At 55.5% G+C, this 26,071-nt stretch overlaps 7 protein-coding genes across 7 annotated transcripts; 4 read left to right on the top strand and 3 right to left on the bottom strand.

The window, feature by feature from the left end:
* Positions 1-497: 497 nt before the first annotated feature.
* Positions 498-3,943, top strand: PG997_008040 (uncharacterized protein; the record flags this gene model as incomplete). The annotated part of the gene is made up of 8 exons (XM_066812355.1): positions 498-774; positions 996-1,408; positions 1,455-1,575; positions 1,653-2,383; positions 2,427-2,827; positions 2,866-3,394; positions 3,462-3,536; positions 3,584-3,943. 8 exons carry the CDS (start codon positions 498-500, stop codon positions 3,941-3,943), a joined length of 2,907 nt encoding a protein of 968 aa, XP_066667697.1.
* Positions 3,944-4,195: 252 nt separating this feature from the next.
* Positions 4,196-5,497, bottom strand: PG997_008039 (terpenoid synthase; the record flags this gene model as incomplete). Its single annotated transcript, XM_066812354.1, has 4 exons — positions 4,196-4,730; positions 4,798-5,072; positions 5,131-5,159; positions 5,221-5,497. The coding sequence occupies 4 exons, from the start codon at positions 5,495-5,497 to the stop codon at positions 4,196-4,198; spliced, it is 1,116 nt and encodes a 371-aa protein (XP_066667696.1).
* A 1,312-nt stretch (positions 5,498-6,809) lies between these two features.
* On the bottom strand, positions 6,810-8,996 carry PG997_008038 (multicopper oxidase; the record flags this gene model as incomplete). Its single annotated transcript, XM_066812353.1, has 8 exons — positions 6,810-6,929; positions 6,999-7,571; positions 7,662-7,773; positions 7,835-8,382; positions 8,426-8,548; positions 8,600-8,657; positions 8,712-8,838; positions 8,891-8,996. The coding sequence occupies 8 exons, from the start codon at positions 8,994-8,996 to the stop codon at positions 6,810-6,812; spliced, it is 1,767 nt and encodes a 588-aa protein (XP_066667695.1).
* A 721-nt stretch (positions 8,997-9,717) lies between these two features.
* PG997_008037 (uncharacterized protein) lies at positions 9,718-12,039 on the top strand (the record flags this gene model as incomplete). Its single annotated transcript, XM_066812352.1, has 7 exons — positions 9,718-10,019; positions 10,081-10,230; positions 10,284-10,323; positions 10,384-10,839; positions 10,902-11,180; positions 11,234-11,848; positions 11,917-12,039. The coding sequence occupies 7 exons, from the start codon at positions 9,718-9,720 to the stop codon at positions 12,037-12,039; spliced, it is 1,965 nt and encodes a 654-aa protein (XP_066667694.1).
* Positions 12,040-13,443: 1,404 nt separating this feature from the next.
* Positions 13,444-14,513, bottom strand: PG997_008036 (uncharacterized protein; the record flags this gene model as incomplete). The annotated part of the gene is made up of 3 exons (XM_066812351.1): positions 13,444-14,138; positions 14,209-14,338; positions 14,403-14,513. The coding sequence occupies 3 exons, from the start codon at positions 14,511-14,513 to the stop codon at positions 13,444-13,446; spliced, it is 936 nt and encodes a 311-aa protein (XP_066667693.1).
* A 543-nt stretch (positions 14,514-15,056) lies between these two features.
* On the top strand, positions 15,057-17,495 carry PG997_008035 (uncharacterized protein; the record flags this gene model as incomplete). The annotated part of the gene is made up of 2 exons (XM_066812350.1): positions 15,057-15,692; positions 15,747-17,495. 2 exons carry the CDS (start codon positions 15,057-15,059, stop codon positions 17,493-17,495), a joined length of 2,385 nt encoding a protein of 794 aa, XP_066667692.1.
* A 32-nt stretch (positions 17,496-17,527) lies between these two features.
* Positions 17,528-25,159, top strand: PG997_008034 (uncharacterized protein; the record flags this gene model as incomplete). The annotated part of the gene is made up of 7 exons (XM_066812349.1): positions 17,528-21,857; positions 21,920-22,158; positions 22,224-22,287; positions 22,347-22,429; positions 22,511-22,983; positions 23,168-23,217; positions 23,334-25,159. 7 exons carry the CDS (start codon positions 17,528-17,530, stop codon positions 25,157-25,159), a joined length of 7,065 nt encoding a protein of 2,354 aa, XP_066667691.1.
* Positions 25,160-26,071: the final 912 nt, after the last annotated feature.

Below are 26,071 nucleotides of genomic sequence, written 5' to 3'. Positions count from 1 at the left end.
GACAACCATCCGATCTTATATATATTATGTCGCAGTCTTCTTACTGGCGTTTTTTGACTCGTTGCAGGCGGCGACTCTAGGGTTCACGTATCGTGAAACGTTTCGTAGCATGCAGACCTGTCTATACCTCGGATGAACTCTAAGACAAATAAACTCCAACGGGCACACTGTTGACGTTACATGGGAATCCCCTTACGGACTTCGGGGCTACCTCGTTTGCACATGTCCAAGGCCTAATCCAAGTTTCACATCTCATAAGTGTCGATCCCCCGATTTGTGTCCAGCTGCGATGGGACGTTAATGGAATTACATCATTTCTTCCTTCCGTTTCGATGTTCAGATGTCTTTGCCTGTTTGGTAATCGCATTCGCTTTTTTCTTTCCAAAATGACGCCCTTGCATACTGGCGGGAACAGAGGCAAGCAGTGTCATGAACTCTTCGTGCTCATCTCGATGCCTTTCTTTAGCACATACCGCTGAACGCCCAAGGGACACAACATGTCGGAGCTAACCTTGAGGTATCCAGAGATCCACCCCGTATTCCAGCGCGAAAGTGCTTCATGCCGCCGCCTGGTCCACACGAGACCCGATGAACTGGCAGAAGCCGTCCCGGAATATGTCCTCTTCTCGTATGCCCGGACAGCAAATCCACGAGATGAATTCGTTGACATCACGGCCCGCTGCTTCGCCAACGCCGTGAATAGGGCCAGTTGGTACCTCTCTGATGAACTCGGGAAGCCGGAGGACTTTGACTCGGTGGGCTACTACGGCACAAGTAGGGACAAGATAACAACGTGGAAAATTCAAGAGACAAATGGCTGACGAGCCCCAGATGATCTGCGGTATCTTTTATTCATGCTAGGAGCGATCAAAGTCGGATATAAAGTGGGCATCGAATCATATCCTATGCTTGTCTCGTGCTCTTATCTAATATCCGGGAATAGATGGTCTTTACGTCGCCTCGGAACAACCTAGATGGGCACCTGAACGTATTAGAGAGGAGCGGATGCGGTATCTTCCTCCTTGCCAGTGGTGTGTCGACCCAGGTCCAGCCTATTCTGGACAAGCGGCCGATGCGGACATTCACCGTCCCGGAGCTGGACTGGTTCCTGAACGAGGCGCCCATCAAGCCGTACCCGTACACGAAGACTTTCGAGGAGGCGCGCAACGACCCGTGCGTCATCTTGCACACGACGGGCTCGACAGGCCTCCCCAAGCCCGTCGTCTGGAAGAACGCCATGCTGAGCACCTACGAGGCCTGGCGGACCATTCCGGCCATCGACGGGTACTTGCCCCCCGCCCGAGATCTACCAGACGGCCCGGCGGGTCTACACGTCTCTGCCGATGTTCCATACAAGCGGGCTCAACGCAGCCCTCATCTGGGCTCTTTCTCTGGGAGTCACGCTGGTGTACGGCGCTGCCCACGTGATCCCCAACGCCGACTACGTGGACGAGATCCATCGCTATGCCGACGTAGAAGGGTCAATGGGCGCGCCGTCCCTCTACGAAGATCTCTGTGCGCATCCCAAGATGTTGGTCCACATGAGACATCTCCATTATGTAGTGGCGAGCGGAGGTGAGCTTTCCTTGGCTGCGTTATGGGTATCAACACACGCATTTATTCCTATCCTACTGATACGTGATAAAACGTAGCTCCACTCTCACGAGCTGCCGGTGACCAGATCTCCAAATACTCGCGCGTCATCAACAACCTCGGCGCGACGGAAACGGCCTGCTTGCCCCGTCTCTGCCCCTCGATGGCGGACTGGCAGTACTTCTACTGGCACCCCACGCACTCCGGCATCCAGATGCGCGAGCACGTCGAAAGCCTGTACGAGCTCGTGATCGTGCGCGACCCCAAGCTCGAGGCGTTTCAGGGGGTGTTCTACGCCTACCCGGAGCTAGACGAGTGGCCCATGAACGACCTGTACGACCGGCACCCGACCAAGCCGTTCCTGTGGCGGTACCGGGGCCGGAAGGACCACGTCATCGTGTTCAGCAACGGCGAGAAGGTGGTGCCCGTCCTCATGGAGGCCGCGCTGACGAGCAGCCCGATGGTGAAGGGGGCCATGGTGGTCGGTCACCGCCGGTTTCAGCCGCTGGCCCTGCTGGAGCTGGCCGACGGTCAAAGTCCGCCGGGAGACGAGCACGAGAGGAACCACTTGATCCAGGAGCTGTCGCCGTTCATCGACGAGGCCAATGCGTTCGCGCCGGCGCATGCCCAGCTCGACCACCACCACATCTTCTTCGCAGAGCCTTCCCGCCCGATCCACTATCTCGGACAGGGCAAGATCCAACGGCACATGACATTCAACATGTACAAGGACGACATCACCGCCGCCTATGAGGCGATCGAGAAAAAAACGGGTCCCAAGCCCTCATCGGTTCCTCTCCGTATATGACTCGATAAACTGGCTCAAGTTGCAGCTGATCGAGGTCGCCGGGAAAGACTTGGATCCGGACGACGACCTCTTCAAGGCCGGGGTGGACTCGCTGCACGTGATGAAGCTCTCGCGGGAGATAGGAGGCATTTCACCCTCCTCCATCTATCGCCATCCTACTATCCGTCTGCTCGCGTCCTTCCTCGTCGACGCGGCATCCGACCAAGGCTATGAGCGGTCCGATTCCACAGATTCGGTGGATAAGATGGAGTCGCTTTTACGACTATACACCGCCGCCCTGCCTCGACAGCTTCAGAAAGAGACGCCGACTGTCGATGATGATTACTGCATGGAATCGTCCCGAGAGGCGAGAATGCACGTCGTCCTGACCGGCAGCACCGGCTCGCTGGGCTCCTACCTCCTCGACACGCTATACCAAAACCCCGCGTATCGAGCATCGTCTGCCTTAACCGCGGCGCCGACAGCGAGGCCCGCCAACGCGCCATCTCCGCGAGCCGCGGCCTCGCGTGCGACTGGGACGCCAGTCGCGTCACGTTCCTGCAAGCCGACCTGTCGGCCCCGCTGCTGGGCCTGTACCCGGCCGTCTACCACCGCCTGCAGGCCGAGACGACGCACGTGCTGCACAACCAGTGGCCCGTCAACTTCCACTGGCCCATCGCGTGCTTCGAGCCGCACGTCCGCGGCGTGCGCAACCTGGTGGACCTCTGCTTCGCGTCGCGACACGACGCGCTCCTGCTCTTCGTCTCGAGCGTCTCGGCCGTGGGCGCGTGGGCGGGGGCGGAGGACACGGGACGACCGCTGCCCGAGGCGCCGGTCCGCGATCTGAATGCGGCGGTCATGGGCTACGGGCAGGCGAAATTGGTGTCGGAGCAGGTCCTCGAGCGCGCGGTCGAGACTTCGGGGCTGAGGGCGGCGGTGTGTCGGATTGGGGTGGTGGCGGGGCCTGTGCAAAGAGTCGAAGGGCTGTGGACTCGACATGAGTATATACCAGCGGTACGTATGCACCTTGTTTGTTTGATCCTGTCCCCCTGGCTGTGAGTATGGCTAAAATCTAGAACAGCTGATCAACTCGTCTGCGTACCTCGGCCTCCTGCCCGAAGAGTTTCCGGGTCGTGACATCGTCGACTGGCTGCCGGTCGATATGGTCCCCCTATTCTACTCGAGATACTGGACTCGCTCGAGCACTCGCCTATCCCGGTCAACGCACACATGCAAGTGTTCCACGTATCCAATCCCCGACACATCGCCTGGGCGGCCTTCGTCGAGTACCTGTGCACGAACATCACGCTACCGAAAGCCACGTTCGCCGCCTGGCTGGAGCGCCTCGAGGACAGCAGCCGCGAGTCTTTGCAGGATGTCGAGAAGAACCCGGCGGCCAAGCTGACGGAGTTCTACAGGCGGATCTCCGAGAGGAATCGACAGCCGATTATGGAGACGTCGAGGGCGGAAGCGGCGAGTGAGACGCTGCGGGCGGTGGGTGCTGTTAATGCAGAATGGGTGGCGCGTTGGGTGAGGCAGTGGGGATTGGCAAAGACTGAGTGAGTTTTGCGGTAAATATCTGTACATATACAGGTCGTTCATGTATTATCATTGTATACCTAGGGATCGGAGGAGTGTCGAGATGTACGATGTAGCTTCAATGTACGTAAAATGCACGATTCACATACGTTTTATTGTAATAGAAGACAGCCGAGGGAAGAGATCTATGACTGGTATAATCATGTATAATACTTGCTGAATAAATCTCTGTTACCAAACCATTGGATGCCTGTTTTTCCCCAAGAAGCCTAAACACTAGGCAGGAAGAGCGACCTTCCCTCCGATGTATCCAGTTTCTCCCCCTTGCTGGAGCGTCAAATTAGGTGAGGGGCCTGTTGCCGGCACACCGTTGCACATCCAAGACCGCTGTCTCTTGTTGAACGAGACCTCCGGGTTGTACCTCGGACAGTTGAGACTCCACACAAGGTGGCCCGAGATGCTATATTTAATAGCCACGAGATACCGACGCAGATCGCCGGACAGCGCCTCGTCGTCTCTGTAGGCTTCCACCGTCGCCAGATACTCGGCCACATAACCCTTGATGAGCTGGCGGCAGATCTGCATCGCCTCGCGGACGCTGATACTGTGCTCCTGCATCAGCACCCAGATGGAGTTGATGACGTGGTCCTTCCCCTGAGCCTTGGCCGCCTCGACCTCTTTAGGCCACGACCAGAGATCGTTCTGGAGCCCAACCGCAATCCAGGCTGGTGCCACCAGGGCCTGACAGCGCTCTAGCTCGTGGTCTGGGATGTGGAGCGCCATGCCGAAGGTCACTACTCCGTACCAATACCTGTATTCATCCTAGGTTAGGGGGTCATGCAAATATATGTTGACAAGGGACTTGGTGATTTACTCACATTTCGCCAACGTCCTTGATGCGGTAGGGTATGTACTCGGCCATACTCTTGAACCGCACGTCGTGCTTCCGAGCAGACCCAGATTCAATGAATTGTGCCCATGCCTTCATCGTCGTCTTGGCACAGTCGGGGTCAATCGACAGCATCTCACTGAAGATGAGGGACTGGATCTGCTTTTTCCCGGCTCTCTCGTCCACGGCGTTTGGTTTAGAACCAGATCGTAGTTGAGAAGCCTCCAAGAATCCGTTCATAATCTCGTTGTTCTCGGTTTGCCCCTTAAAACTTCGTCATGAGTATGTTACCCCTGAGCAAAACGTCCTTGGGAAAACTCACCAAATCGCATCCCATGCACTCGACGATATCTTTTTGGGTGTCCCCAAGTAAGCATACGCAAGATTTGAATGAACAGGGGCTACTACGTACCATCATACATGAATGCAAACTCATTCGCGTAGGCAACTACTTCCATTCTGCCGGGAATACACTCCGGCATAACCACCGAAATGAAGCTATACTCCGGTCCCAGACCGCCACGGTACCCCTTACAGGGACCTACGTGCCTGGCCCAGTCCTGGTGAGCTCTGATAGCGCCTCGATCCTCCAGCTCCGTGAGCCTGCTCTTACGGACATCAATGCCGCCACTCAGGCCCTCTGTCTCATAGCGAGAAGGGTCGACGATCTCGGAATATTTGAACTCCATTGTGGCCAGTCGAAGATGAGAAAGTAATCTTAGTGGAAGAGCGAAAACGTTCAAGTTCTTGTCTACATAAGTCCCTAGTCTACGCAGTATGAATGGTCATTTGCTTCTAGTTGTAGCCCCCAGCATCGCCCAGCTGTCCCGGATATACTCCCGGATACGCGGCGGGCGATGTCTCATTTTGCTCACATATTCTACAATCGATCACTACCGCAATATCCATGACGGAGTGGTGGTATGTTCCGAATGAATAGTGGCTTCCGCCGTAGGAAAGCCATGACTTGGGCTCCATGAAATGTCACCCCAGATCCCGAATCTAGATATTTCAGGTATAATAGCGAACCCGTTGTATGAAAGCCTGCGATAGTGCTTCTCTGCAGCGGATCGAACAACCTGACCAATGGGCAAGGAAAGCTTCGTTGCATGCCTGATCTGCGGTAAGGCGCCGGGAAAGTTACGGGGCTGAGGTGAGTCAGCCTGGCTGGAGCATCAAGAACCGGTTATGGGGGAAGCTGCCGTTTCTTCCCACCAGAGTCTCGAACGTTCCGGAAGGAGGTTCTATGAGAACGAAGACTAATACTGGTGACTGCTAGTCTCTGGGGTGGCATGTGACATGTCTCCTTCTCTAAGGTTTCGCTGGTTCTTGCCCTGTTGAGGAGGCGAAAGAAAGGAAACGAAGCGTAGTGGTAGAATCAGCGGTCGACCCCGGAACTGCCCCAGATGTGCCAACTGCCTATCAGATGCGGCATGTGGCAGTGACGGGTGTCACCTGACTAGCTCGCCTGGAAACCTTGACTCGCCCCTTCTTCGATAGTTGGGATGATGCGAAGGTGGATAGACAGACTTGACTCAGGAGCTGAAAAAGCAGGTTCGGATGACTTTTGACAAGCTTTTTTCTCGCGTTCAAAACAGGAGACGATCGACCATGCAACTAGATATTCAAGCTTACTTGAATAGGTCATTCCTGTGGCCCCTCTAGCAGATGTACCTCGGCAGATGGTCTAGAGAGTCAGTCCTACCTAGGTGTCAATAGCATCAGACAAACCGGCAGATTGGGAATCGGAATCTGGCATGCGGACATTCATGACAACGGTAGTTGGTCTAGTCCATCTCCAAACAAGTCGCACCTTTGTGGAGCAAAAACAGTTGGAATGGATTTGATAGCGGACTGTCAACATAACTACCCCTAAGTCATATAGCCCCTTTTCGAGCGATCTCAAGCAGCGACACTGTATTGGTCTGGTAGACTAGAAATGAAACCATTTAATGAGACACTAATCGGAAGAAATACAATGAATTAGGCATCGTTTTCTCTCTAATCCAGCGGTCCGTAGCGTGCTGGCATGTCAAACTCCACGTGAGGTTTGTCCTTCAGCTCCTGCGGCACCGGCGGCATGACCTCCATGCCCTCCAACAGGATGACTTGCTGTCCGCTCTGTGCCATGGGTTTCATCAGCAAAGCCCAGTGAAGCAGTGAATTTAAATCAGTGGAATGATGACTTACCGCAAAGTGATGAATCATATGACAGTGCAGCATACTGACCGCCGGGAAAGTAATATGGTAGCGAATAACGACAAACTTGCCCTCACCCGCATAAAGCGTGAAGCCATCGCGGTACGGTGGGTTATCCAAGTTGAAGTACCGCGCCACCCCGTCGCCGCCCTTCTCCAGCGCCTCGCCCACGTTGCGCCAGGGGAACCCGCCCTCGCCTTGGCCGATGACCCAGACCTTGTGGTTGTGCTTGTGGAACGGGTGGTTCGAGTCGATATCGGCGCCGTTCTCGATGATGAGGTCGACGACCGACCCGTTGCGCAGGAAGCCGTGGGCGTCGCCCCACGAGGTCTCGCCGCGCGAGCCCTCGCTCCACAGGATGGGCGGCACGTTCTGCCGGAAGAACTCGTGCGGGGCCGCGTTCAGGACCCAGGTCGAGGGGCCCGTCTTGTTGACGAGGAACTTGAGGGTGAAGTCGGCCTTGGGTGGTGGCGGGCGAGGGGGAAGGGCGCGAGCTGGGATTCGTTCATGACTTTGCTGGTTGGGTCCATGACGCTGCCATTGAGATGTAGCCATGGCTTCGTGCTGGGGACTGTTCGATTGGAAGCTGTTGACAGGTCCTTCACGTGAAATATTAGTACTGGAAGGCATCGTCTCTTGTCAGCTGTTGCTCACCTTAGTCGTCGGGTAACGGAGTATGCCCGCTCCTTGGATCACCTGCTCAAAGCGTAGGGAATGCAGCCGAATGGCATAGTCACCCGCCGGCTTGTTAAGGTGGACCAGGATGCTACAGCAGTGGTTAGCCGGTACTTCGACATTTCATATCAGGACTGTATCATGGGTGATACCTCGTTCTTTCGCCTAAATTCACGTGTGTCCGGACCACCTTTTGGGGATGAACGAACTCGCCATCCGAAGCGACTACCCAGAACTCGTGCTCATCAATACTGATGCCAAGGGCGTGATGGGCCCCTGAGTTGATGAAGTTGATAAACACCCACTCCTCGCCCGCCTGCGCCTGGACGACCTCGAGCTCTGGGCGGGTCTCGGTACAGTACTCGGGATTAGTGTACTCATGACCTGGAATCAGATACTCGCAGCCCCGCTCGTTTCGGGCCGGCCCTCCGGCGTCCTCGATGTCTTTGGCAGACTCGCATCGGGTCCCGCCCCTCCCGTTCAGAGTTAGACTGTTGGCACAGACCGGGATGTAACCAGTGTCGCGGAAGCGGATCAGGTACATGTCCATGGGCTGGTCGTTCCAGTCCGCAATGACGATGTGGCGCGGGTTCTTTTCCGCCTCGCGCATGGCTTTGACATCGTGCTCGTCATCTGAGATGAGATGGTATGGCCTGGGACGCCAGTCGGCGGGTATGATCCATAAGGGACCGCGTTGCCCCTGGTTCAGCTGTTAGCTTTCCCCCGTGGTTCTCAGGACATACGCCTCGCCAAAGTACACGCACGTCTGAGAAAGCGGGCCCGAAATGGCCATGGTAGAAGTAACTCCCATATTGGTCGGTAGGCGTGAAGCGATAAGTGTAGTTGCCCCTCGGCGCGGTCGTCCACTGCCAGAGGTTAGTTGGGAACCAATGTGCGGATGGGGATGTGCAACCTACCTGAGTGACCCCTGGTACACCATCGTTCCAGGGCTCGTTGATCTGATATATGCCGTGCCTGTGATGTCCCTTAGCAATTACGTATGATAGCGCGCCGATGTGCCAGGTTTACCAGTGAATTGTGGTTTCGATTCCCATGTGGTTCTCAACGAATACCTCCAAAGTCTCATCCTCATTGACTGTGAGGAGAGGTCCAGGGGTATCATCGTTGATCAAGAATGTTGGGCGGCCATGACCATCTGCACTTGGGGTAAGAATGTGAGGTCAAGCTTGAAGCTCGAGTAAACATACCTTGCTTGTCCCATTCGTACGTCAGGTTGAGGTGATACCGTCGCACCTCTTTGCTCAAAGCCAGCCACGCGAAAAGCGATGCTAGATGTAACTGGCCGAACCTCATAATGACAGAAGCAATATCGCCAACTCCAGGTGTATAGATGTTGATTTTGGAGAGTCCAAGTTGCATCCAAAGGAGCAGTCAGTATTGACCAGCAGATGGTCACATCTGTATGCAATAAACACAAGTGACCTAGATGGATCGCTTCACCTATCCTGGTCAAGTGACATGAGGGCGCTGGACATGACGTGCCGAGTTTCATAGACATCATACATCATTCTAGATCCCAGCGGAACAGCAAAAGTGGGAAGATTTAGATTTCCCCTGTCCAGTAGGCCGGATCGTACCAATGCCCAATGACGGAGACAATACCGCTAGGGGGAGGTTACGTGCGTGCATCGTTACCGGAGAAGGCAAGTCTAACGCCCTCGACGCGGAAATGCGTCGATCTCAGTAGACTGGGATGCTGGGGAAGGGGGTTGCAGGAGGCCGTGTCTGAATCGCGCCCCCGGCCCCGCGAGTTCAGACGATCGACTATCCGTTTACGGGTACGCGGAAACTGGTTCCGACTGTCGGCTTCTCAGAACGGGCTCAGATCAAGATCTTCAAGGCTCGGAAGAACATGCGACTTTCAAAGCCATCAAGGTGGCGAATTCTCACCATGCTATTCTGTATCACACCCTCGAGTGCTCTGTAAGTGACCCAGGCTTTGCTCTCATCTGGATCAACATCATCTTTTCCCATAGCTTCTACGGTGTCGAATCCACTGCCTAGAACGCCCATAATGCAGTTGCCTGTCATATACGATAGCATCACGAAAGGCATGCCGCGCGGCGGCAAGCAACCACCGACTCCTCTTTACCCAGAGTCGGTTCTCCTAAGGCCACACGACCACTGGCGACGTTGGCTGGCTGCTGCACTGATTAGCGGCCTACTGATGCTAACTCTGTGGATTACCAACACTTTTAAATACAACACCGAGCCCAAATTCAACGTCGGACACAGTACATCCAATGAACCGAAAACTGAGCAAGTAGTTCGGCGGTACAATGTCACCATCGGGGCGCGCTGGATGAACCTGGGTCAGTTCTCCTGTATTACGAGTATAACGTAGCAGCCTGCCAGCGGTGCTAACTTTTGCGAATAGATGGGGGTATTGGAGAGGCATACTCGTGTGCAATGGGGAGACGCCGTGTCCAACCCTTTACTCCGAAGAAGGAGATGTAGTGGAGTTGAACGTCCACAATGATCTGTTTTCGCAAGTATCTATTCACTGGTCAGGCATGGATCATCGAAGGTAAGTCGCTGGCAGCATGAGTGATCGGGGCTTATGTTGTTGACATATTGTAGATTTGGATTCTGGAATGACGGCACAGGCGGCCTAAACCAAGTTTGTAACCCTTCCATCCGCTTAGTACGTCTTGGTTCCTCTCTTGTAACACTTTGACAGTACGGTCTCTTCCAGCGCAGCAACTTCACATCGCGATACGACACCACGGGGCATTGGGGCTTGAACTGGTACGCGGACCACACAGGCGTGGGCATCATCGATGGCGCTCATGGCGTGGCCTACATCGCCCCGTCTACCTCCCGACCCAGGCCATATCATCGCATCACCTCGTCCCCGACGGAGCTTGCGCTAATCCACGAGGCCGAACGCAACATCCAGCACATGCTGGTCTGGAACTACTACCGGCGCGATGTCGGTTGGCGGATCCTCGAGCTGAAGGGGGAGGGCACCAACCTCAACTGCTACGACTCCATTCTCGTGAACTCTAAAGGGCGGCGACATTGCCGGCACCCCGACTATCCCACCTTGAATGGGTTGAAGCTCGATGAATCCGGCTGCGCCATTGAATCTGGGAACGAAGGGGTCCCGTGTACTCCAACTGAAGCTGACTACGAGGTGCGTTTCTATTCACACATCGCTCTTCTTTAGATCGGGTGTTGGAGCTGAAAATTGCACAGATCATTGAAACTCACGGACGACCGTGGATCATGCTCAATGTTTTGAACATTGGTTTTGAGCACGCCGTCCGATTCACCATTGACAACCACAAGATATGGATCGTCGCCAACGACGGCGGATTTGTCGAGCCCCAGCTAGTCGACGTTCTCTACATCAGCAACGGGGTCCGCTACACGATCCTGGTGAAGCTAGATCAGGAAGGTGCCGACTACGCGATGCGCCTGGTGTCGACCAGCACGAAGCAGAACCTTCAGGGATACTCAATCCTACGATATCCAGTATATCCCTCTTCTAGCTCATACTATTGCATCTGTGTACTGACGAAACTTAGGCTTTGCGCTACCCCTTACACGGAGCTCCCATGACCATTCCCCCGCCACGCGGTGGATCAGTACCCTGTGTCTACCCCGACGGTACCATGCACGCCACCTGCACCACGACGTCCGTAGCGTCACTGAGACCCTATCCCCCATCCGCGCCGCCGCGCGTGTCCAACAAGACGCTGCACTTCGAGATCGGGTCAGTCCCGTCCAAGTACGAGCCGCACATCACCGAGTGGTACCTGAACCAGAAGCCGTACCAGCTCTACCGGGCGCAGATGTCGCCGCACCTCTTCCGCGCCAACGTGACGGACGTCGAACCGCCCGTTGTGGGGGACCTGCCCTGGGGCACGACCGTCGACGTCGTCGTGCAGAACACGGCCAACGACACGATGCCGCTGTACAAGCACGGCGAGCCCATGTACCTGCTGGGCGCGCGGGGGGACGCCAAGTGGGAGTGGGACACGGTCGAGGACGCTCTCCGGGCGGGCGTTGAGCTCGAGGTGGAGACATCGGCCAAGCAGCTGGTGCACGAGGTGCCGCCGCTGGGGTGGGCGGTGTTTCGGTGGCAGATACGGGTCCGCGGCGCGACTATGATGCACTCGAACAAGTTCAAGTACTATGCGGTAAGTCATGTCTCGTAATCCCATTTTTGGCATTGGAAGAAAGTACTGATTCTCTATTAACTATCTAGATGGGCATGGCGGCGCCTCTGCTCGAAGGCATGGACTCGAGCATGCTTGATGAGGTGCCAGATCACGCCAAGATGCTGCCCCATGTTGAGTTTACCCCTACGAACGATGGCGTATTTGGCTAGAGAGGGTATCAGATGTGGTGTCAGATGGGTCTAAGTTTCTATAGCACATTGGTTTCGACTCAGTGATGATGATGGGTAGAGATAATGATATCTTTCTTTCGTTGCATTTAGGTTACCACAATTCAGATTTGCAACTGGTCGCCCAGTATCCCCCTTTTCCATCCACCTATTAGAGAAGTATCCATGTTCAGCGCAACAATTGAGGTCACTGTTGTAGACAATGTTCCAAGCGTGATCCATGGGTTCTGCTTGAGCACTAATAGATGGCCGCAGGCAACTAGGTTTACCTAAAGTCAGGCCAGTGTCTGCCTCGGAGTCCGTATTCCCATACGATTTGTCAGTTCCTCTCGGGCTCACCTCCGCTCCGCCCGCACCTCGGGAGTTGCCGTTTTCTTTAATGTCTTGAGAATTGTGGTGTCACTGCGGTAGGATGCGTGATTACTGCCCAAATTAAGCTAGGATGAAACCGTCCAATGCTAGACAGCTCTTGTTGGCAACCCCTCGTTCTGTCACACATTCTAGAACATCATTTCTGTTGTAGCTAACGCCAAGCTTTATGCATTAGAGTGCCCCAAGTTCCCAACCAAGCTTTCGCCTGAACTACTGGTCCACGTGTACTGGTAGACAAACGAAAGTCAATTCAGCATTGATGGGCAACATCAGCAAACTTTACGGACTTCAGCTCAAGAATTCACGACTCGGGTTTCGAATACGATACGAACATGCGGTAGTTTCCGATGAATTTCTTATACAAACAGGGACAAAACATCTCGAACCTACCCACCGACTGGAAGATGCAAGCCCCTTACTCGCGTTAATATACGTAGGTTTGATATTTCGTATATCCTGGTCGATATCGATCCTCCGCGGGAATGTAGTTATATGGGGTACGTCATTGCTTGCCGTCTGAAAAGCAGGCGTTAGTTGCCTCAAAACTTGATGGTGGTGTGCTTTTAGACTCCAGAGGCACGTTAGAACAAAGTATGGAAGAAACCCAGGACCGCCCGGTCGGAATTCTCCAGCAGTTCATGTCACTTACCACATGGCGTTGTTCCCGCCTTTCCCCGGGCGGAGTACGAACTACTCTACTCTACCCCTTCCCTGCAAACCTTCCCCGTACCTAGCGCTGTCGATCGCCACGTACCCCTGGACAGGCTGGGCCCCGGGTTCCACATCAATCATGATCTTTGGTGATAATGAGAGTGATGTTTATTGACTACATTCAATAACTAGAAACTGGGTGACAGAAAGGAATGTAGGGGTAGTGTCTCAGCACGGAGAACCCCCCCCCAGGTCTTTTCAAGATATCGTAGAGATTGCGTTGTATCCTATCTCTGGCTGGTCCTGCTGGAAGAAGATAAAACACAATAGGAAGCCAAAGAAAGGCAGGTACAGTATCGTAGCTCACAGCCTCGGCTCGGCGTAGTTCTCAGGGTCACTGTCCAGAAACTCATTGACCCGAGCCGCATTGCTCTCCGCATACTGCCAGATGGACGCGTGCCCAGCGCGCGGCCAGATGACGAGCTGGCAGTTGGGCAGCGCGTGCAGCAGCTCGTAGCTCCGCGGGGTGGGGACGACGTAGTCATCGTCCCCCGTCATGACCAGCGTCGGCATCGTGAGCTCGTGCATGCGGTAGAACGAGTGCAGCGCCTTGTCCTTGGGCTTACACCAGTCTTTGATGGCGCCGAGCTGGATCATGAAGCCCTCGACGTCCTGGAAGGCCGGCAGGCGGCCCTCCCCTGCGTTCTCGTTGTACTCGCTCTCGCGCAGGCGGCCGAAGTAGGCGTCGGCGGCCGCCACGCCCTGGGGCTCGTTGCGGAAGAAGACGAGCGTGTAGGCACGCTGCCAGTCCGCCTCGCTCGCGCTCTTCTGCAGCATCAGGAACCGGTTCAGGTCCGGGTCGGTGCGCGGCCAGAAATGGTCGCCCGGGGTCGGGCCCGAGGGGTCGGCGCCGATGAGGACGAGGCGGCGCACGCGCTCTGGCTTGGCGAGGATGGCCATCTGGGAGGCCATGCTGCCCATGGAGAACCCCAGGAGGTCTATGAAATCGAGGGACAGAGCATCGAGGAACTCATTGAGGTCATCGCCCATGTCCTTGACTGTATGTAACTATTAGTCTCGCGATGGTGTATACGGTATGGCATGTCGCGGTGGGCTGATAGAACCTACTATCAGACGGTATGCGCTCAGTGGTACCGCTACTCTGCCCAACTGCGGGAGGGTCGAACATGATGACGGGGCGCTTGAGGGCCAGTGGGCGCACGAATACTGGATCCCAATAGCCCATAGAGGCCCGTACCTTGAGACATATCCCCCTGGTCAGATGGACGACTGTACACGTTTTTACCACGGCGGATACTCACATGCATGTGCATAACAAGTGGTATGCCTTCTGCAGGCCCAAGGCGTCTGTAGGCATAAGTGATGCAATTCTTAGCCTCGATCTTTTGCACTGGGATGTAAGTGGGAATCATGGTGGCAATGGTTGTACTTTGACTTTCAGGATTAGTGTCAATAGCGAGTCGTTTCTTCTGCCCGGGAAGAGTACCAGTAAGTATGGTCTCGGTTGTTCTACTCAACGCAGAGATATGAGACTGGTCTTCCCGTGAGAGGTCGGGCTTTGGATTGACGTGCTCGTTCGGAACTCTCTACACGACTTAGGTCACCTAATTGGCGGGGTAAACTACTATTTTATTTACATCGGCCAACGGGCAGCAGCATCTACAGGCCCTGAAGTTTAATTCAGGGGTAAGTCCTAGGGGCATCCGTTAGCCCCAGACCCCCAACTTCGACAGTGGATCAACTAAAAGCAAGTGCGGAAATCGGGACTAAGTCAACAACGCTGTAGTCATCATCGTATATGAATCCTACGGATTCATATAAATGTGTTCAAGTAATAACCATATTGGTTTTGTAGAATAGTGACACATGAGGTACTTCTACTTCGAACATACCGCACGGCAGATCATTATTGAATGAACATCTTTGTTGGAGCTTCATATCCTTATCCTGTGACCATGGCCACGTTCAAGCAACCAGTATCATCGCTACTTGTCTTTGGGCCTCAAACCCGTCCTTCGCCAGATGATCTCGCGGAATTGCGACACGAGCTTATAAACAACCCAACACTTTCCAAGGTTCTAGCTGCAGCTTTAGATTTACCCAGGTTCTGGCAAGAGCTCAATCTCTTCATTCCCGACCTGGCCCAAGTTCCGGCAGAGTCGCATTTGCACGAGTTCGTGGAGTGGCTGAAGGGAGAACGCAAAGCGCCCTACTGTGCCCAGCAATGTCCAATAACGATCACGTTCATACTCAACTTCCTGATCCAAATCAAGCAATACATACGTCTCTTGCGCTCTCTAGACATTGAGGGGGCGGATGATGCGCAGTCACTGGTGCTTGAAAGGTTGCGAGATGGTGGAGTTCATGGGTTTTGCGTGGGATTTCTTTGCGCCGTCACGGTGTCACTTTCTAAAACCGAAGAGGACCTTGCCGACAATGCTTCTCGTGCACTACGCTTGGCGTTAGCCATTGGCGTTCATGTCGATAAAGACGCGTCCAAGGAAGCGACAACTTGCATCTCAGCACGATGGAGGCATAAGCAACTCAATGCGCTCGACAAGGCCTTGGCTGTTCTGCAGGACTATCCAGAGGTAATGACCCTCCTCGGAATGTTTTATTTAACACAGTGTTAATCGAGTCAACAGGCTTATATCGCGGGCATTACGGATGGAACCTCCATGACCATTACCGTCCCAGACGCGCACCTCGCGGGTCTAGTCCCTGGTCTTGAGGGCCACGGGTTCTCTGTTAGAGAGATCCCGGTCGACGGTCGATTTCACAGCAGCGTCTATACTTCCGCGGTCGAGGTGCTTGTTGATTTCTTTGACAAGATGCATTCTCATCGATTCCCAGGACCAGAGAATCTGCAGATGCCCATCCGGTCATCCACGGATGGTAAAGCTATCTTCCAAGGCGACTTGGTCAGGCACGCTTTAGAGAATACCTTGCTCAAACCGGTGGATTGGTATCGAACCCTCACTCTGGCCATGGCCGATGTCCCACAGAAGCAGAAGCACATTGCACTTGCAGGCTTGTCCAACCATTTCCCACTCTCCTTGATGCAGAATACGGACATCCAGCTCCAGTTCTTGAAGGAGGTGGGTGGAACCGACACCGAGATCTGCGACAACTTTAGCAACACCACTGGTCAGGAGCCCACGCCCGATAGTATCAACGGAGGCGATGCGACTGACAGATCCTGGATCTTTGCGTCGGATGAAGAGTCGAGCGCAGACGATTCTGCGACTGGCGACCAGCCCTTCGACTTCCCGCGTCATTCCGTTGCGGTGGTGGGCATGGCAGGGAGGTTTCCAGGCGCCAACTCGGTCGAGGAGCTCTGGAGCCTTCTCTCCGCTGGGAGGTCTTGTGCCCAGAGAGCTCCCGACAGGATCGGACTCGACTGTCTCTCGGACGATTACGCACAGAAGAAGTGGTGGGGCAACTTCATAGACGACCCCGACACCTTCGACCACAAGCTGTTCAAGAAGTCGCCCCGAGAAGCGCTAGCCTGCGACCCTCAACAGCGAAAGCTGCTCGAGGTGGTATATGATGCGCTAGAATCATCCGGCTACTTCGGCGCTCAGACATGTCGGACTTCGGGATCAACAGACTATGGCTGCTACATCGGTGCCACCCAGAATAACTATGTCAACAACGTCAGCACGCAACCCCCGTCTGCGTACGCCACCATTGGCACTGGACGATCCTTCATCTCAGGTGCCGTATGCCACTACTTTGGCTGGACCGGCCCGGCTATCACGGTCGACACCGCATGCTCTTCCTCGCTCGTCGCCATCCACACCGCCTGCCAAGCCATCCTGGCGGGCGACTGTTCCGGCGCCGTCGCGGGAGGCACCAACATCATTACGAGCCCGCACGACTACCGCGACCTCCAAGCCGCCGGCTTCCTCAGCCCCACCGGCCAGTGCAAACCCTTCGCCGCCGACGCCGACGGCTACTGTCGCGGCGAAGCGGTCGCGGTCGTCGTGCTGAAGTCGCTGGCCGCCGCAATCGAAGACCACGACCGCATCCTAGGCGTCGTCATGGGTTCGGCCGTGAACCAGAACTACAACGAAGCCCACATAACCGTGCCGCATTCTGGGTCTCAGACCAGCCTCTACCGGAAAGTCATGAACATGTCCCAAGTCGCGCCCGGGGACGTAACGTTCGTGGAGGCTCATGGGACCGGCACCACCGTCGGGGATCCCATCGAGATCCGCAGTCTGCGCGACGCCTTCGGAGGGGCTTCTCAGAGAGATTCGACCTTGTACTTCTCCTCCATCAAGGGCAACATGGGCCACGCCGAGTCCGCCGCCGGGGTCGCCGGCCTGATCAAGGTTCTTCTGATGCTGGAACACGGCCAGATCCCCCGCAAGCCAGCCACCAGTCGCTAAACCCTGCCATCCCAGCGCTTGAGCCAGACCATATGGCGGTCCCGCGCCAACTGACGCCATGGAAATCATCGAGGCAGGTGGCTTGTGTCAATAGCTACGGCGCCGCCGGCAGCAACTCCGTGGTGATGGCTTGCGGACCGCCAACGCCAGCTCCTATTATTCGGACCAATGCTTCTCGAGCCGGAATGCCTTCCAAATTGCCCTTGATAATATCTGCGGCAACCAAGAGCAGTCTGTCACAGTACTGCCAGAAGCTTCTAGATTGGCTACAAGTAAACCGCTCGCCAGAGTCGCCCGATACGCAAATTGCAGACGTGCTCTTCAATTTGGCCGACAGAGCAAACAGGTCACTCGAGCAAAACCTCCTCGCATCCGTCTCCGACATCGACGATCTCAAATCCAAGCTCTCCGCCGCCACCAGAGAAGACAACAGCGCCTTCATCACGCCACCATTACCCAAGCCTGTCGTCCTAGTCTTCAGCGGCCAAGAGAGCCAATATGTCGGCCTATCGGAATCCATCCCCGCCACCTTGGACATCTTTCGACACCACCTCGACGAGTGCCAGGACCTGCTCGTCCACTACCTCGGCCTCGAAGGGCTGTACCCGGCCATCTTCCAGCGCACCCCGATCTCGGACATCGTCACGCTGCATGCCGCCCTGTTCTCGGTCCAGTACGCGTCCGCCAGGGCGTGGATGGACTGCGGCCTGCGCGTGAGCGCCGTCGTCGGGCATAGCTTCGGGCAGCTGACGGCACTCTGCATCGCGGGTGCGCTGTCGCTGGCGGACGCGATCCGGCTTGTGACGGGCAGGGCCGCGCTCATCAAGACGCATTGGGGCGCCGAGCCGGGCTGTATGTTGGCTATCCAAGGCAACCGACAAAGAGTCAAAGCGTTTCTCGAACAGGTCAAAGATAAAACAGACTACGCCGAGATTGCGTGTCTTAATGGTCCGAAGAATCATGTTGTCGTCGGGGTCTCCAAGTCCATCGACAAGATCGAAGCGCTCGTTGCTGAGGAAGGGCAGCGAGATGGCATCCGTGCCAAGCGACTGCCGGTGACGCATGGATTCCATTCGGCCTTTACCGAGGCGCTACTTCCTCCTTTGGAGGACCTCGCAAGTGAGCTACAGTGGAACAATCCCACGATCCATCTCGAGCTCTGCGAAGAAGCGTCTAGAGACCAGAAGCTTGACCACCGCTCAATTGCCCAACACACGCGTCGCCCAGTCTACTTCCAGCAGGCAATCGAACGGCTGGAGGACAGGTTCCCAGAGTGTGTCTGGCTTGAGGCCGGACGAGGCTCGTCCGTCACGCAGCTGGTCCGAGGGTGTCTGAAGTCGCCGGAGCGTCACTCGTTGCACGCTCCCCAGCTCGCTACTCCCAATTCCTTGGACTCGCTGGTCGACGTCACGGTCAAGCTATGGAAAGAGGGCCAGAAGGTCCAATACTGGCAGTTCCATCCCAGTCAGCGATTGCAATACAAGACCCTCAGCCTGCCTCCATATCAGTTCCAGAAGACACGGCACTGGCTACCCTACGTCGTCCCAAAGATGACCGACAATAAGACTGCTGGTGGCCAACCCGATGAGCCCCAACGCCACGAGCTGATGTCTCTTGTCAAAGGTGGCAAGGTAGGGGAAGCAGTCTTCCGGATCTCGCCGAAGAGCGAGCGGTTCAAGACCTTGGTCGCCAGCCATGTTATGGCCGACCGCGCGGCCATGCCTGCTTCGCTGTACCTCGAAGTGGCAGCAAGAGCAGGACTGCTACTCCAGGAAGACCTGTCAGCAACCACTTGGGTGCCAACTGTCAAAGACCTGGTAATGAAGTCACCAATCGGCCTTGACCCGGAGTCTGAGATCACCCTGACAATGAAACGTCTCGACGGTCCGTCGCCAACGTGGAGCTTCTCGATCCTACTTGCTGGACCGGGTTGCAACAAAGCGCAAGAGACGACAACTGGCGTAGTACATTTGAACAAGAGCACAGATACCCACGTGGCGCAGACTTTCAAGCGATTCGAGACCTTAATTGGTCCCGCGCGATGGGAGGGGATCCTGCAGCACCGAGATGCCGAGCGGATGCAAGGAAAACACATCTACCGCGCCTTCAGCCAGATCGTCCAGTATTCCGACCTCTTCAAAGGCATCAAGACCATCTCGTGCCTCGGAGGCGAAGCCGCAGGCGAAGTCAGCATCACCCCCGACCCCAACGACGCAGCCGACCAGCGACTCACCGACACGCCCATGGCCGACAGCTTTATGCAGTTCGCCGGGTTTCTGAGCAACTACTTCAACGAGGCCTCGACTCCTAGCAGCCTCTTCGTGTGCCACCATATCGAGCACCTCGAGTTCGGGCCCGCGTTCTCGCCCGACGCGGGCCGGTGGTTCGTGTTTGCGAGCATGACGGACAGTTCTGAGGAACACACCTCGGTTGACGTGTACGTATTCGAGGCGCAGAGCAAGAAGCTCGTACTCACTGTGCTCGGGATGGAGTTCTCGAAGATCTCGTGTTCCACGCTCGCCCGGCTACTCGACGGCGCCAGTAGTGCTGAGAAACCCAAGGCCCCATTTGACCATGGCTCCGACTTACAGAAGTTCGCAGTGCCTGACAATGTTTCCCCGACCAGCAATACGAGAACTTCTGCTGTGGCAACAGAAGCCTCTAACACCAAGCGCCCAGAAATATTCCAGATCATTGCCAACATAGCCGATGTAGAAATCGACGAGATATCGGGTGGGATAACACTCCCCGATATTGGTATTGATTCTTTGGGTGTCACGGAGATGATCAGCGATATCAGCTCGATACTGCATGTGGACCTTGGCTTGTCCACGATGCTAACCTTGGCTGACATCGATGCCCTCGTCGCGCACATTGATGAACGATTGGGCCTTCATGCCGTGCCAAGTACGGGCAGTGCTGCAGAGTGCAGAGAAGGCAGCAAATCTCGCGCTTTTTCAAGAGAGCCGGTGGCGGAGCCGTCCCAACATGCACTCGAGAAGAAAGATGAGCGCATGTCTGGTATCAACGAGAAGAACAGTATCCCAGTAGGGCCAACTATTGCTTCTGCGTATGATGCTTTCAACGCGGTAAGGCTGAGCTACGACGGGCTTGCTGCCGATGCCTGTGCCCTGGACTACTGGAATGAAATCTACTGTGACGATGCGCGTCTGATGATGGCATACATCACGGAGGCGTTCGCAAAGCTTGGTTGCGAATTGAGGAAGTTGAGGCCGTATGAAGCCATACCACGTCTGGAGAAAGTGCTACCTCGACACCGACAGCTCATGCACCAATTGCATCTGTTTCTAGCGGACGAACGTGCTATCTTGGCGTCCCATCAGGCGCCAAGTGGTTTCGTAAGATCGGATTCAGTCATTGACGAGACGCCAGGAGAGCTGGTCTATCAGCAGATCATTGAAAAGCATCCCCTAAATGCAACCGTCCGACACCTCATCCGCGCTGTTGGGTCCCAGCTCGCCGAGTGCTTGATGGGCCAGTCCGACGGCCTCCAGATTGTGTTCGGAAACAAAACCAACAAGAAAACCTTGGAAGACCTGTACGAGAACTGGCCAATGTTGGTCGCCGCCACTAAACTTCTGGGAAACTTCCTGCACCACGCGTTTACCGGCAACAACAATGAAGCCGCCGGCCGTCCCTTCCGCATCCTGGAGGTAGGCGCCGGGACCGGCGGAACCACGCGCTACATCGTCGACTTCCTGCAGAAACACGGCATCAAGTTCGAGTACCACTTCACCGACCTATCCGGCTCCCTCATCCAGAAAGCCAAGCGATCCTTCAAGACCCTCGTCCCCGACGGCACCATGACCTTCGGCGTCCTCGACATCGAGCAAGAGCCGCCCGCCGAGTTCCTCGAAGCCTTCCACGTCGTCATTTCGACCAACTGCATCCACGCCACGCGGGACCTCGCGCGCAGCCTGGGCAACGTGCGCAAGATGGTGCGGCCGGACGGTGCGGTCGCGCTGATCGAGATGACGAGGACGATGTACATTTTCGACATCATCGTCGGGCTCTTGGAGGGGTGGTGGCTGTTTGAGGATGGCAGGTCGCATGCGCTGGCGGACGAGGCGCGTTGGACTAGGGCTATGCTTGACGCGGGGTTCAAGGAGGTGCTCTTCTCGGATGGCGAGTCGGAGGAGGCCAAGACGGTGCGGGTTATTGGGGGCTTTCCTCAGAGCGCACCTGCGAAACCACACGCCGAATCTAAGAACCCCGAGGGAGTTCCCAAGCACACTCCCTTCACTGTGCAAGAGGTAGTATACAAGACCATCGCACGACAGGATATTCACGCAGACATTTACTGTCCGGAGAATGCCGACCCGGCGAGGAAAATGCCAATTGGTGAGTCGAGAATGACTGACTCTTCTGTAACCCCACGGCTGGTTGACGGTGCCTACTTCTAGCGTTGATGATCCACGGCGGCAGCCACATCCTCTTCTCCCGGAAAGACATCAGGCCTCCCCAGACGCGCATCATGCTGGACATGGGGCTCCTCCCCGTCAGTCTAGATCACCGGCTTTGCCCCGAGGTCGCCTTGGCCGAAGGTCCCATGGTCGATGTCTGCGATGCGCTTGTATGGGCTCGGACGATGTTGCCCAACATCCCGCTGAAGAACCGGAACATCATACCTGACCCCGACCGGGTTGTTGTTGTCGGCTGGTCGTCAGGGGGCAGCTTGCTTTGTCGACGGGGTGGACGGCGCCGCAGAGAGGGCTCAAGCCGCCGGATGCCATCTTGGCGTTTTATAGTCCTACAGACTATGAGGACGATTGTAAGTCGTGCGCGAAGAATTGATAGGTTTGGGCTCTGTATGCTAACACTTTGAATCAGGGTGGCAGTCACCAATCCAACCCATCGGGGCCGAAGACTGGGGAATGGAGTACGACGTGTTGGAGGCTGTTCAGAATGAGCCGGTAAGTTACACTGCATATGATGTCGAATAGAACCTTTTCTTTTATCCTTAATGGCAGTAACTAAACTTTTGGCCGATATAGATCACCAACTACGGCGTCGTAGGCGCCTGGGCCCCGCTCTCAGACCCACGCATTCGAACCGATCCGCGGTGCCGCATCGTCCTCCACATCAACTGGAAAGCGCAGACCCTGCCAGTAATCATCCGCGGCCTTCCCAGCCGGGCCCGGGCCGACAAGGAAAAGCACGTGTCCGACGCTGGGGCGAAGGACTGGAATGCGCTGCCGCAGCCCTCGGTTGAGGAGATCCGGCGCTGCAGTCCTCTGGCCCAGGTCCGGGCCGGCAAGTATGCGACACCGACCTTCATGATCTACGGCACCGCGGACGACTTGATCCCGTACACGCAGTCGGTCCGCACCGTTGAGGAGATGAAGCGGCGCGGGATCGATGCGCAGCTGGTGTTGGTGCCGGATGCGCCGCATGTTTGCGATATGAGCAATGACCCGGAGTCGGCGGGGTGGAAGGCGGTGCTGAAGGCCTACAAGTGGCTCGAGTTGTATATCAACTGAAGAAAGACTGTTTTTTGTTCGGTTGTTTGTTATTTCACGCAATATTGGGTATCACAATCATTTAATCCAGCCACGCCCGGGAATACAGATCGACCCAATTTAGAGAAATACATCATTAGCAATCATGTCACCATTTCATCTCAGAATACGTTTTGATACTTAGGTATACAGCATGTTGGTCCACAATCACATCGACTTTGGTGTCGATGTTCTAAAAGGAGGTCAGTAGGCACTAAGAATAACCACTTGGACTATGCCGCTTTTGTCCACCATACTGTACAAACGGGGCTACGTATCCATATAAGAGACTAGTGACTGCAAATGTGCCTATCAATAGATTCCCATGCAGCTATTGTGGATATACTGATGCCTGATCGTGCATTTTCACCCCTCCTCAAAACCAACTCCAACATGCGTTTGATCAACGTCCACACCTACGAACTGCACGAGTTCTGGGGCAACCAAGTACCTAAGTATGCCATCCTCACCCACACTTGGGATGGCGAAGAGGTGACCCATCAGGAGTGGCTGGCCTGGCTGGCCTCTGCATGTCCCTCGGTGGCCAACAAGAAGGGTTTCCAGAAGATCATGGGTGCCTGCGAAAGAGCCAAAGAAGATCAGCTGACCTGGCTGTGGGTCGACACCAACTGCATCGACAAAGCCAGCTCGGCCGAGCTCAGCGAAGCCATCAATTCCATGTACGCCTGGTACCGAGACTCGACAATCTGCTACTGCTATATGGCAGACGTTCCCACACCCTCTGGCGATCATACCGAGCTTCTCTCCTCGTTCCGGCGGAGCCGATGGTTCACGCGCGGATGGACACTGCAAGAGCTACTGGCAACGAGCCGGCTCGTCTTTTACTCTCGGTCATGGACGAGTATTGGCACCAAAACCAGTCTCTCGTCTTCCATCGCCGCCGAAACCGGCATCGACATGGCATGCCTCTCCGAGACTTCGGGCCAAGACAGCATCCGGCAGGCCAGCGTGGCGAAGAAGATGTCGTGGCTCGCCAGGAGGGAGACAACTCGGGTCGAGGACATTGCGTATTGTATGCTCGGGCTCTTCGAGATCAACATGCCTCTGCTCTACGGCGAAGGTATGCGGGCATTCACCAGGCTACAGGAAGAGATTTTGCGATCTACCAACGACCACACCATCTTCTGCTGGACCTGGAACGAGCAAGTCCCCTCGAACTGGGTCAGTATGCTGGCTCCTGCTCCGGGCATGTTCAAAGATTCGGCATATTATGTTACGAAGAGGGCTCCGGGAAACCTTGCGCCGTACTCTATCACCAACCTCGGGCTCTCCATCAGTCTTCCGGTGCTGTATACACTGTCTGGAGTGTACGCAGCATTGGATGCAGGACCATCCCAGGATGGACCTGACAAGAGGTCGTACATTCACCTGTGTCGCATCAGTCAAGGCTCCATGATCTTCGAGCGGTCGCGTTTCCCGCGGCGGCCCGTGGCTTTGGAAACCGGCAATCCCGCCAACTGGTGTCGCCGGCACATGATAGTCCAGTCCAAGCCCGAGTTCAGGCCGCCGCCTGGCTCGGATCCAAAGCCCCCGGCCAAGCTCGGACTGTTTCTTCTTACAGACGAGGAGGTATTCTTCGAAAGGTTCGAAGAAACCGAAACGTTAGGCGACAGTCCGGTCTGCATCCATCGGACCTTGACCTTCCCACCAGGATTGCTGGATTCGAAGAGGAACATCCTCTTTCTTTCGCCACCATCTCCAGAGGCGAAAGACGGTTACCACACCGCCTTGGTTGCCATCCAGGCGCATAGCTCTAGGGGCGGGTGGTACTTACTGTTCTTTGCCGCATCAGTGAGGGAATCAGGGACGTACTGGTACAGCTCGGCCACGCAGACACGACACCTGCCCAAAGTGCATCCTTTCCTGCACCATATCCTCGGAGACAACGGCGGGCCCTCGGAAGATTACAAAGTCGATCTTGAAGTAGTGTACGACTACTTGAGAACGAAAGTTGCCAAGTCATGGGACGGACTTCAGAACTATGGAAGGCAGGACGTGCATTTCCATGTCGGTATCGGAGACGAGCTGGAGGTCTCTTCGGAGATGGTCGTCAAGGTCGCCGCCCTGAGGACCGAGGATTGCTATTATAAGGATGCCCCTCATCCGTGTCTTGTCAGCGCTTAGATTTCAGCTTGAATAACCAATGGTAGAAATTGGCAGATGTCGGAGTAAGCTAATTAATAAGACGGGCTTGGGATGGGATTAAGGTCAGGTTCTAGATTGGCAAGCAAATCTTGTCGCTCCTGGAGAGGCATCATAACGGTGATGTTTTCAAGACGGGGTACCGTTTGGGTCCAGAGTTACAGTGCTGCGACTTGACTGAGCGGAGGATAGAAGCTGATGCATCACGGACGAGTACTGCGGATGCGCAGACAGAGAATTCCGCGCCGGATCGATGACCGAGAAGGGCGCCGGTGACCACCCACTCGTCCATGAAAAGACCAATGGCCAAGGAGAGTTCCTAATAAGATTTACATCGCACCGTTGGCGGCAGCACTCCGCTGCACTGTAATCCTGCCTCCAAACGCTGGTGTAAACGGGGGGCTGAACCAACTTAGCAAAACCCAGCCACCTCGAGAGGCAAACCCTCCGAAAGAAGCCTTCTGAATTCTCCTCGGGGGGAACTAGGAGTATTTATATTGTGCCCGCAATGTTTGTTCATGCACGGTACTTTTGAACCTGCAACGTACTTTCGGACAGCATGTCCAAAAGTACCGTACATATATTGGCCTGCAGTGTACTTTTGGATGTTGTTGGTTTGAAAGTACCATGCATCTGAGCCGGAGCAATCAGCCACGTTGGGCCAATCATCGCGGCGGTTGAAATTCCGGGAGGGTCCATTCGGCGAGACTTCGTTTTCGTATGCGCCGCCACGTGTGGTACTTTTCGTCAAGTTTGGCGGCGCCGGGCTAGCGTCTGAGCCGGCGCTTGTGGCCTTGTGAGCGACCCGAGTCAAATGTGCTGACACTTTTGTGTTGCCAAGTCGAAGACACTCAGGGTCCGGGCCTTTTCGGTTCGGCGCATTTGCCCGTCGTA

This window comes from Apiospora hydei (assembly GCF_038363865.1).
Source record: "Apiospora hydei strain CBS 114990 chromosome Unknown utg000006l_segment0_segment0, whole genome shotgun sequence".
In the NCBI taxonomy this organism is placed as follows: Eukaryota; Fungi; Ascomycota; class Sordariomycetes; order Amphisphaeriales; family Apiosporaceae; genus Apiospora; species Apiospora hydei.
The sequence above is the reverse complement of the archived record's forward strand: the minus strand, read 5'-3'. Positions and strand labels throughout refer to the sequence as shown.